This window comes from Siphateles boraxobius, unplaced genomic scaffold, assembly GCF_051911475.1.
Source record: "Siphateles boraxobius isolate OS27281-9 unplaced genomic scaffold, OSU_SipBor_1 35, whole genome shotgun sequence".
Classification (NCBI taxonomy): domain Eukaryota; kingdom Metazoa; phylum Chordata; class Actinopteri; order Cypriniformes; family Leuciscidae; genus Siphateles; species Siphateles boraxobius.
In genome coordinates this window covers 12,175,033-12,187,297 of record NW_027508975.1, presented here as the reverse complement: position 1 = coordinate 12,187,297, position 12,265 = coordinate 12,175,033, and the positions used below count along the sequence as shown (strand labels likewise).

Here is a 12,265-nt window from a genome sequence, read left to right as displayed (position 1 = left end):
AAATATAGCCACGTCAGGCAAAATGTCAAAAGGGCTTAAGTTTTGCAGAATAAAAAAATTGACATGGACTAAACGGCTCCGCGGCGGGCGCCGTCTTTGATTCAATACAAGGACACATTGGATCGCTGCCATATTTGGTCGCGTACTGGACACCACCATGCTTACCCATTTATAGATCTTAGCCATTTAGAGCCAAATTGTTTGCCAGATTTTAATTATCAAAAGTGATTGTCAATTTAATTACCACCACATTAGTTCTGATACCAAATAAAGTCAACTTCATAAATAGGCCTGTATCCATTGCGAACATATTTTATTATTAGTCTTAAAATGTCCATAACACAAAATCATTGTTGAGCCACAACATTGTCAACATACCATAGTTTGACTTGTACTGCGCTGCACTGATTTCTAAAGACTGCTGCACAGTGGCGGCGACTAGCGTCTTGAGCTCAAACAACGCTAAGAGAGAGCTTACGAATGGTCCAGACCAACCTTAGGTAAGTGTGACTTACAGAAGATATACTTAGCGTACGAACGTATCGGGAATCGTGCCATCACGTTAAGAGAGAGGTTAAGGAATAGGTTAAGAACTACTTAGCGATAAGAACGTTTTGGGGAACCGGGCCCAGACCGTTATAATTTTGTCTGTTTAAATGGGGAAAAATCGAAGATAATGTCAGTAGACTATGGAGTGCCGCAAGGATCGGTGTTAGGCCCTCTGCTATTCTCAATATATATGCTGCCACTTGGTAATATTATAAGTAAACATGGAATTAATTTCCACTGTTATGCTGATGACACTCAATTATATATTTCATCACGACCAGATGAAAACACTAACTCATCTAAATTGACAGAGTGTCTCAAAGATATAAAATGCTGGATGACGTGTAATTTCCTGCTATTAAATTCAGATAAAACGGCGGTATTACTTATTGGGCCAAAAAACTACCCACAAAACCTTTACAATACAACTTTAATTTAGAAGGATGTCCTGTTACTTATTGTAAGGAACTCAGCTTTTTGGAAATATTAATAATCAATAATATCTTGTTATTATTAATTATAAATATTTGGGTCAGTTAATTGGATTAACTTGATGTGGCTGAATTAATATTACAATCAATTAATCAGTTCTTCCAACGAACTCTTTTGATTATTAATTTATTCTAAGAAAAGGGTATCTTCCATGACCACAGAAGAATAATTATTTCTTCGCCTGTACAGTACTTTGAGCCAGTAGCAAAAACCATGATCGTAAAGTGACTTGTATTTCAAACAAAACAGAACCAAATACATATTATGTACAAGTTTTATTAACTAAATATAGATATTTATATGAATATAAATAAACTAAACAACATACACACATGAATACATAAATAGGTTAGTGATAGGATGAAATTGGAAACCGGAAGAGGGTCTATGAGAAGAACCATCAGAATTTCATTTTCACATTTCATTGAATTGAATACTTGCATTTGTAATGGGAACAATTCTTGAAGTTGTTGAAAATTGAAGTCGTTGATGGTTCCGGCAGTGTCAAGTGGAAGTTGGTTGAGCGTTCTCTTTCTCCAGGAACGCATCGCTGGTTTGGTCAAGGCCTGGGACTCTGTTGAGGCCACGCCGAGCACCCAGGAGAAGTGAGGAAGTCGGAAGGATGGGTGATTGGAGTCGTTGTTGGTTGGAGTCTTTGTTCCAAAACTCTTGAGATTGTCCTTGGTTCTTTGTGAGAGAGTCATCTCTCTCCTGCCTGAGCCCATATCTGGTTGGAATCGAGGCCTGCTGGGCCCTGGGGCCCCCGTGGAGGGGGAGGGGGTTCCCCAGAATCACCAGAACAGTGTTGCGGCTGGATGAAAGAACTAAGAGAGGGAGGTCACATGTGGACTGTCTCTAATAAGGCCTGGAAAAGATCCTCCCCTAAGGGTTGAACTCGACCAATCAGAAAGGTGACATGTCTGAGAGGGAAAGTGGCTCTTAGTTGATTTACGGATCTTTGTCCCTAGCATGATTATACGTTCATTAATGCTCAGATAGCTATAACACATCCACACTGCATTCTAGAAGAAGGTGATGTACATCAAAGTGTGAGTCATTAAATGAGGATTAATTAGGTAGGAGGCATGATACAGGTGAGGTTACACTGATCGTTAGTTGGTTGTATACCAGGATACATACCATAATATATACCTAATAGTACACGAGACAGTAAACCATTTACACTGTTTCTTTCACAGTTTTATGCATGTTCATTTATAGATCAGTTAGTCTATGATTAATGCAGCAAAGTCGGTTTTAAAGAGGGTTTCTGTTTCATAGTCTCTCTCTTGAGTATGTGGCCACATTCCTTGGAGGTCGTAAAATCTCCTTATCATGCCCTGTAACATGACACTGTTTCTGCCCTTGTGTTTGTTTATTTGGGCTGTGTGAGGAGTTTCATAAACCTTTGTATATAATGAATAATTAGTATGTGTCTGATTGGTCCATACCCAACAGATCCCCCCTTTCGATCGTTGTTGTCCCCCCTCAAGGACAACCACGAGCGAAGTTGGAAGTGCAGAGAGATCAGACACACACTTGTCATAGAAGGCTGGAAGGCCATGGTGGCCTCTGGTTGCTCGTGTCTTCTGGAGCGGTGGTCATTCCACGGCTGGTGATGTGGACAGTAGCCAAGTTCAGGTCTCTGCAGCAGGTGTTGAGGCAGCAGGTGTTGGGGCATTCTGAAGTTCATTAGTTTTGGGGCAGGTGTTTCCTTGTGGTTGCAGGAAGTGGTTAGGCCTCTATGTAGCATAGAGAGGTTTTCAAGCTGACCTGGTGCTGGTGGCCGGAGGTCAGAAGGTGGTTGTTAGCCTCTCAGTCACGAGAGGTCTGAAGGATTGAAGTGTTGTTCTGTCCTTATGGTGGTGCCGACGCAAGCTTGCTTAAGCTGGGGTGGGCAAGGAGTCGGAAGCTTGTACCTTACAGGACTCCTCGGGTGAGTCCTGTGCAGGGAGCTATTTTTCATGTGTCAGCGGCTCCAGTAACTCTGAGGCAGGTGCGTCCAGCTGTCCTTGCGGAGCCTCAGATTGACACCTGTGTGAAGGGTATGGAAGAGGATGCTGTCGTTGACAGCCGTTGGTCTTCCTGTGGTGTTTGCAGGTTGAGGGTGCTGTCCTCCATGGCTTCTCCAAGGGGCTTGGCTGGTACCTGGGTTGTTGCCATGGTGACAGTTCTGTGCTGGTCCTGGGTATGCTCAATCCAGCTGCATTGAATCTGGTTCGAACCTCAGTCTCTAGCTGGTCTGTAAGGCTTTGGACACAGGTCCGCTCCTTGTGGGACGCTGTGATCTATTATGTGAGGTTGTTTACCTTCTGTTTTATACCCATAAGGTGGGGTAAGGAGATGAGAATCTTGATCACCCCGGTGTGGCTGTAACTCTGGCTTGGGTCATTGGTCGTTTGTCCTCTTCTCTCATGGTGCAGTTCCGTTGGCTCTGGTGCCGTCGGATGTCAGCAGCCATGGGTGGAACAGTGTTCCTCGCGATGGCTTGTCAGTCTTTTCGGTCTCCTAACCGGTTAAGGTCAGGTTAAGCAGAGGATCTGCAACATTTTGGCACACTTGTGGTGAGAGACTAATGCATGACCCTAGAAAGTTCAGAGCCACGGTTTAATGGGTTCGCTAGATATGTAGCATAAAGCTAGGTATTTCATGTGTAGCTAGCTAGTGAAGTGTGTATTGTATCCTTATCATCTTAGCTGTGGATGTTAGGAGGCTAAGACTTGTGTGGTCCCGAGAGTATTTCCTGGAAAGGGCATAGCCGAGATGAAATAAATGACTTAAGATGGTTCTTATGACTAAAATATTTCTCTGGACTTAACTGGTGGTTCACTACGGGTTGACGAAGTGAAGAATAGGAGGAAAAATTACAGCTTTCCTATTCAAATTATGCTTATTATCAATCCTCAGGATTATAGTTATGCCCTAGTAATCGTTGAAATTACTTGTGTTGCAGGGTCATAAAAATTAGTGCACTTGTTGAAAATAAACAAAATCACAAATAAAGGTGTCTCTGGTTCCTTTCTGGGCCCTATGGGAAATGGAACCACATTTGAACAAGAGAGGAAATGGAAATAAATCATATACATGACAGAATAGACAAGTGAATAGCTGACTGCTATTATTATCGAAGTAAAATAAAAATAAAAAGGACTTAAGTAAGTGATCAAAACAGCGGGAATGATCTGAAATTGAGAATAATCAATAGCACTAGTGACTAACCTTTAGATTTGCCTGGACCAACACTCCATAGTGGGTCACAGCTGTTGCGTGTTTAAGACCACACCGTGTGTGTCCCTCCAAAGTCTTAGTCAACATGCTGATGAAAATTCTCATAACTATAAGAATTCTTCTCCAGCTACACAGCTTACATGTGATTAAACTTGGGTTTAATTGACAGGGCATCTGCAAATTTAGCCTACAGCGCTCAGCAAGGACTATGCCTAAACTAGTGAAGGTGAAATTCAGCTGAGAAGAATTGAAAGTAAGGAAAGAGAAAAATTAGAAACCCTAAATGGGGTTAAAGAAAGTATTTTAGAATACTTTGCGCTGTATACATAAAAGCTGTAATTAAGGCTTCAAGTAAATGATGCTAACCGCTAACTGTAGAAGTTATTATGTAGCTTAGCCTAAGCTGGATGGATGCTAGGTTAGCTTAGCTTAGCCTAAGCTGGATGGACGCTAGGTTAAGTTAGCTTAGCCACCTAGGCTGGTTTGTTTACAAAATGACGTCACGAGTTAGCACTTCCTGTGACAAGTCGTTGTCATGGGAACCAGTGCATGTCAGAACAATTCAACAGTCCATGAAGAATGTCTGCACATTTTAAATGATTTATGCATGTTTAAACGGGTTAAAAGGGGGCGCCTTTACTTTAAGTCTTTCAAGAACTTGATGTTACATTCAGTAAAATGCAAATGTGGTTTGGCATTTGCAAATTTTACTCATGGAACCCTTCGCAACTTATTCTATTTGTTTACAGAGTAAGGAAATAGATTTACTGTAAGTCAAAGCTAGTCTAAGCCTATATAGTTACGTCCATCTCATGCATAAATACTGACTTTTCAGCGAGTGAACAGTTTTGATCGCTAGGTAGCTCTCTGCTTGTAGATGCAGCCAAAATTTAGGTGAATTACATCAATCTAACAATAATTTGTAAGGTCTTTACTTTGTAGAAAGGGGAGCATCACCTTAGTCTACGGGTATATAACACTGTACTGAGATTCCTTCGTCAGAAACAGATTAAGCAATACTGCAATTTGGATTCCTTCAACCAAAGCAGACTAATAAATACTGGTACAGTTTGCATGCCACTGAGATGAGATTCCTTTGTCAAACAGACTTTAATGCTGAAATTACTGATACCAGTTAAGACCCTTTTTTTAATTTATTTTTTTATTATTATTTTAAGTAGAGATGTCAATTCCAGCTATCGTTTTATCTGCATTTAGCCAAGCCAGCAGCTAGTGATCAAATGTGTATCGCATATCATGTCCCGTTTGGATCGGAATGATCAAATAAGCACTTTTAGGATAACAGTAGTTACGAAGGGGCTCTAGGTCATGCTAGTTTTCCCAGCTTAGGTGGTTTGCTTACTATCTGGCATTAGGGTGACGAATGCCCTATTTGGAGTTTGTATTTCCTGTAACAAGTCATTGTCATGGAAACTTATGTGCAGCAGTGTATATTTCAACCAGGGGGTGGCACAATGTCTGTATGTTTCAAAAAGCAGTGCATAGTCTGTTGGCATGTGAGGCTTACACCTGCATTCAAGATTTTCTTTAAATCAGTCAAATTCAAATTTTACTAATGCAAACTCTTGCTTCCTTTTGAGCACACATTTTCATCTACTTTAAAAGTTTTATGTCCTATGCTGACTAGGAACTTTGTAGCAGAGTCGTGCATAGTGGTCATGCCGTGTGTCTTCTGGGTTTTGAAGTTCGGAGTCAAAAGGTTCTTGAAGCTGGTGTCTTCCTCCATCACAGGTTCGTTACACGCTCCGAGGCAGCTCGCTTGATGTCTGTGGTAGTAGCACAGGGACTTTCAGGGTTACCCTGGTTGGTGTCTGGGACCTCGCCCAGTCTACATTCAGACTCTTAAGTCTGAGAATCCTGTTGTGATGGCTTGTTCCAGCTGCTGGCAGTTAGACTGGATGTTTTCTGGCTGCCGAGCCAGAACGCTTCGCAACTCTGGGCTGGATGTGATCCAGATCAGATAGAGTCTAGCAAGCTCTGGTGTAAATGCAGGGATATGTCTGGCCATTCGGTTGAGGTATTTGAGTGTCACTACACGCGTCGTTTCAAGATTCTTCTGAATCAATCCTTTTCTTTCCACGCCTGCAGAAGCTTTAAGGAAATTGTCTGATGACATGTTAAGCAGAGGGGTTTGTCCCCCCAGCCCCCCCCCCCACCCCCCCACCTTTTGTGCAGGGCTGGGGAAGCCTACGCTGCTGATGCGAAGTTCAGCAGGGTACATCTTTCTCATGGGGTCCATTTGCAGTTGGTTGGTCTGTTTCAGTTCTATTTGGACTACATCGAGCTGGTCTATAATGTTGCAGCATCGCTGAGTCAGTGTTGGGACTTCAGCTCTGGCTGCAAGCCGATGGCTTCAGCGTCTCTCTCTTTGAGTTAAACCAGTTCCTCTCTCGTCTGTTGGCAGGTGCTCAGCAGCTGTCAGAGCCGCTTGAAAACTGGTGATCTCTTTCAGTTGCTCCACGCTGTCAGGGTCTCTGCATCTGTCCTGTGCCTTCTCCCGTTAAGCAGGGTTCGTTCTCTGTGGAGTCCTGTGGCTGGCAGCGTTAGTTCATTTACCTCCTGTTTGAGGCTTGCGGGAGCATGGCCAAGGAGAAGATAATGCTGGTCAGCTCTTGGTGGCTCAGGCTGGGTGTCAGACGTCTGCTTTCGTTGTTGCCTAACTGTTCCTTCCTCTGCCGTGGCAGGTCGTTGCCTGCTTCAGGCTGAAGGATGTCCATGACACTGCTCTGCCGGGTCTTCAGGTGGTCCTGGTGGCAGGGCCGGGTGTCTGAGGCTACTGGCACACTTGTGGGAACTAGAGAGAGAGAAGGCAAAGGCAAATGCAAGTTTCTACAGAGGTAGTGAGCTATCTGTGTGGGAGAATGGCTATGTGGAGCAGCTAAAATTTAGTGTTGGTGAGCACACACAACAACAAAAAAAAGTTTTGAGTATCTTAGTTGACGTGCTTTAAGCAGCATCGACTGATGACTGGGCTCTTACATGTCATAACCTATTACTCAAAAATGCTGATGGTTCTTCTCACATGTTGTGCTACGAGAGTAACAGATAGAGCAACACCAAAATAAAACAATATGATGAAACCAGAAAAGAAGAGGAAGAAAGGAGTGTTTTACCTATTTAGGTTTAGCTAGGAGACATAGGTAAACAGGAGTCACTTATGGGTTATGCTGCTGTTAGACTAAGCTACCAGGGACACATCAGACATCTCAAGGTCCAAAAGAAGAAGAAGAAACAATGGGAAGTGTTTCCAGTTCTGTCTGGGGCCTACTGTGCGTTTGTGTTTAGCCGTACTTCATGTATTTAGCTTGGTGCTAAGGAGTGAGGATGGGTAAAACACAGACAGGAAGTAGGATATTAATGACCTGTTTAACTCGCTATGGAAACAACAGTCGCTAGATATTGTAATCCTATAGAGAGAGAGAAGTTGAGGATAGTGACTAGTGATCTAAAATAAGGTAAAGCTAAAGTTAGAACGTCCTTATAGCTCTAAGAAAACTAAAAGGAAAGGGAAGCGTATCAAGTAATTTAATTAAATTTCAAATTTAGTTAAGCCCCTTTTTTTTCTTTAGCTGAAAATAAGAATTCAGGCTGAAACAAAAGTAAATAACTAAATTGAAATAAAATCAAAAAAAAATTATGTAAACATTGTGTGTTCTCATAGCTCTGGTAACTAGGGGGGAACTTGAATAAGCTAATTGATTTAATTAAATTCCCAATTTAATTAAATTCAACTTAAATGAATAGGACGATTCAGGCTCAACAGGTGTAAATACACAAAATAAAATAGGGGTAGATTTAAGTAAAAATAAAAGAAACACAAATAAAAACCCAAAGTATCTGGGTTTCAATCTGAAAATGAAACCAAGAGGAAGGGGTCGAGAGAGAGAAAGAGAGAGAGAAGAGGGTGGCTTAACCCTCTTATGAGATGTGCTTCGTGAAGCTCTGACACCAGGGTGAATCATTCGTCTCAAATCATTCGGAGTGTGTAATGTGTATCACTGCTAAGGTCACGTGATTTTATTAAACTGGGCTTCGTTACGCGTCATAGCTGTTTCGAAATTGTTTTACATTTCAACGGTTCGTGAACCAGTGTGTATCTGGTCTCTATGCGATCTCGTATCACTTTATAGATTCGTACACATTTAATGACGCATTTGATAAAGGGTCTGATTGACTTTCAAGTCAAGCTTTCATAAAACGAGCCCTACAGTTTCCTAAGATATTGTGCCTTGAAAGACACCTCATATTAAACGATATTAGGTAGCTCGCAGATTGCCATTACCTGATTACGCCTTTTGATAAAACCTTTGCGATTGGTTTGTAAAAGGTGTTCCGTTGATTTGAGTTTCCGCTACACTTCCACCGTTTTGACCAGCAGGGGTCGCCAGCGAGGGCGCTTCGAACAAAGAATAATTTGTGACGCAGTTGACTCCTTTGATTCAAAGCCTCGAAGAGCTTTGACTCTCATTACTCGTGTTCAAATCACTCAGTTCAAATCACGCAAAATCTATAGTCTTTGGTTTAAGGTTACACTTTACGCTCTAACGCAGGGGTCCCCAAACTACGGCCCGCGGGCCGAATACGGCCCGCCCCCACATTTGGACCGGCCCTCTGAACAATGCCATGCAGAGAAATATTTTTACAATTTAATTTTAAATATGTTTTAATCATATCATATTTGATAATACATATTGGCTTTCAAAATAAAATTTCCCTTAGTTATAATTATTAAAGTAGCCAAATTATTTGTTAGATTCACCCGGATTAACGTTCCATCATGATCGAGCGGGTGCACGCGATCCAGCAAGAAAATTTAAAGTGACAACAAAATGGCCAAACGGTTGGGAAAGAGAAAAGTTGATTCAGAATGCAGGGTATTTAACCAAAAGTGGACAAGTGATTATTTTTTTGTTCAATGCAAAGAAATGGCTGTTTGCCTCATCTGTCAAGAAACAGTCTCCGTGTTCAAAGAATACAATCTGCGCCGACACTATGAAACCCGCCACAGAGACAAGTATGCGAGTTTACAAGGCCAAATGAGAGCAGACAAAGTGTCGAAGCTAAAAAGTGGACTATCTGCTCAGCAAAATACGTTTGTACGGCAAACCCAGTTGAACCAGTCATCCATTCGAGCTAGCTTTCAGGTAGCTAAACTGATTGCAACCTGCGGTTGGCCATTCAGTGATGGTGAGTTCGTAAAGAAATGTATGAATGCTGTTGCGGAGGAGGTGTGCCCCGATAAGAAAGACGTCTTAAATGCGGTGAGTCTGTCCGCTAGTACAATCACCAGACGAACTGAAGAAATGGGGTATAATGTATATGCCCAGCTGAAGGAAAAAGTGAAAGAATTAGATTTTTTTGCATTAGCGCTGGATGAAAGTAATGACGTGCAGGACACGGCACAGCTGCTCATTTTACTTCGCGGAGTTAGCTCAAACTTTGAAGTGTCCGAGGAGCTGGCAGCCCTAAAAAGTCTCAAAGGTACTACGACATGGGAGGATATTTTTGGTAAAGTGTGCCAAACGATAGAAGAGTTGGATCTAGACTGGTCTAAGCTGGCCAGCATCACGACTGACGGAGCTCCTAGTATGGTTGGCGCGTCAAGGGGACTGATAGGATGCATGAATAAAGAAATGGAGGAAAGAGGTCTCATGCCCCCTTTACAAGTACACTGCCTAATTCACCAGCAAGCACTGTGCTGCAAAGTTCTGAAGTGGGAATCGATTATGAAAGTGGTGGTGTCATGTATAAACTTCATCAGAGCAAACGGACTTAAACACAGGCAGTTCCAAGCCTTTCTGTCCGAGCTAGAGTCTTCTCACGAAGATGTGCTTTACCACACAGAAGTCCGATGGTTAAGCCGGGGCAGAGTTTTGAGGCGTTTTTACGAGCTGCTACCCGAAATCAATGTTTTTCTTCTGACAAAGGGAAAAACTGTCCCAGAACTGATCAACACAAAATGGAAATGGGAACTCGCCTTTTTAACAGATGTGACAGAACTGTTGAATGGCCTTAACGTGCAGCTCCAAGGCAAGGGGAAACTAATATGTGACATGTATTCCCACATAAAAGCATTTGAGGTGAAACTAACACTGCTTGTGGGACAAGTGCAAAAGCAAGACTTCACCCATCTCCCTGTTACCCAAAGCCTCTCAGCTGAGAAACCAGTGGTCCCATTCCCAGCTGAAAAGTCAGTGGAAGCGCTGGAAATGCTGAAGGCGGAGTTTGATGTGCGATTCCGTGAGCTACATGTCCACGCTAAAGAAATCCGCCTTTTTCAGAACCCTTTTGCTGCTGACATTGACGAAGCCCTGCCTTCTTATCAGTTTGAGTTGGCTGAGTTACAGAACTGTGATGTTCTGAAAGACGCGTTTAAGCCCAACAGTCTCATTGAATTCTATACTGCCCTCCCTAACGAGACCTACCCAAACATCAGAAGGAATGCAATGAAGATGTCCACACTTTTTGGCAGCACGTATATCTGTGAGCAAACCTTTTCACGCATGAAACTCATGAAAAATCCGATAAGATCAAGACTCACTGATGAACATTTGCATCAGTCTTTGAGACTGGCTGTGACAGGAATGGAACCTGACATTGGACTTCTCACCAGCCAGAAACAAGCCCATAGTTCACACTGATTAGCCTAATACGCATGAGTAAGTAAATAATTTGATTTCAATAGCAATGAATATGAAAAAATGTCATTACGATAGTAATAATGCTCTTTTAATAGGCTATATATCACTTGATATGTATGGTGCATAAATAATAAATTAATCTAGCATTAGGAGGCATAATACTGTAAATCCATTTAAAATCATAATAAAGTCTCCACAATAAATCACTCCGGCCCATGCCATTTTCTGTTAGACTACGGCCCTACATTATAGAAAGGAAAAATGATGTGGCCCTCATAGAAAAAAGTTTGGGGACCCCTGCTCTAACGTGTCTAAGTTTTTAGGGGGTGCTAAAACTATCACTCGAGGTAGAGGGTTTTACTTGTAAGTTAGGATTGAGGGAGCTATTGGCTACAACCGTCGCTTGTTTACATGAGGGTCTGTGAGATTGGTACTGTTGTCAGAAAAACTAGATAGGAACGCCTGCTCGCCTTCCGGACGCAATGCCAACCAACAACACAGATCGGCCGGAGCAGCGGACGAGCTGTGCTGACAGTTTGCACTGAGTCTCTCGCTTAGACACGACGTTGCGTGTGAGTGACTCTTTTTAACAAATCAAAACAGCACCGTTCTTTCACCGACAATGGCAAATTACTAGTTAGCTGTTTTGCTGATTTACCCAGAAACTTGTACGTGCATGTATGAGATGTTAATAAAAACGATACTCGGTTACTAACGTAACCTCGGTTCTCTCTAGAGAGGGAACGAGTATTGCGTAAGTTTAGCTTACGCTACGGGAAAGATTCATCTTCTCGAGATACTGAAGCCAAAAAATTATCCTTAATTTTGTATTCCTTGTCAACGCAGTGCAGCAGCTAGCAGACCTAGAGCAGGCCATCTCGCGTGCTCATTGGCTGCCCTGCGGGCAACTGCTGCAGCCTACCAGTGAGCCCGGCGTGACGTCACGCCCAATGAAGGGCGCCCGCGCCTTCATAGCGTCACAGCCCGCCAGAGTGGGCGTGGCTTAGCGTATAACACTAGGGGCTGTAGGCTGAATTCCCTGGTTTTCGTCGACTGAAGCGAAGTCGCTCGTGGCGCGAGCACGGCCGGTTACGCAATACTCGTTCCCTCTCTAGAGAGAACCGAGGTTACGTTAGTAACCGAGTATCGTTCTCTTACGAGAGGTTCTCTCGTATTGCGTAAGTTTAGCTTACGCTACGGGAACACTTTGTCAACGCCGTGCGCGCCAAGCATCCACATGAGACCCCGAGCTTTCAGGGGAACCCCATAAGTGGAAAAAATAAGGTGGCCAGCCACGCGGGCCATCACTTGTACATAAGCACACATAGGGAGTA

General features: G+C 42.9%; 1 protein-coding gene across 1 annotated transcript; it reads left to right on the top strand.

Moving 5' to 3' along the window:
- The first annotated feature begins 9,215 nt into the window (after positions 1–9,215).
- Positions 9,216–10,931, top strand: LOC143702669 (general transcription factor II-I repeat domain-containing protein 2-like). Its single transcript, XM_077196709.1, has one exon. The coding sequence runs from the start codon at positions 9,216–9,218 to the stop codon at positions 10,929–10,931; it is 1,716 nt and encodes a 571-aa protein (XP_077052824.1).
- The last annotated feature ends 1,334 nt before the right edge of the window (positions 10,932–12,265 follow it).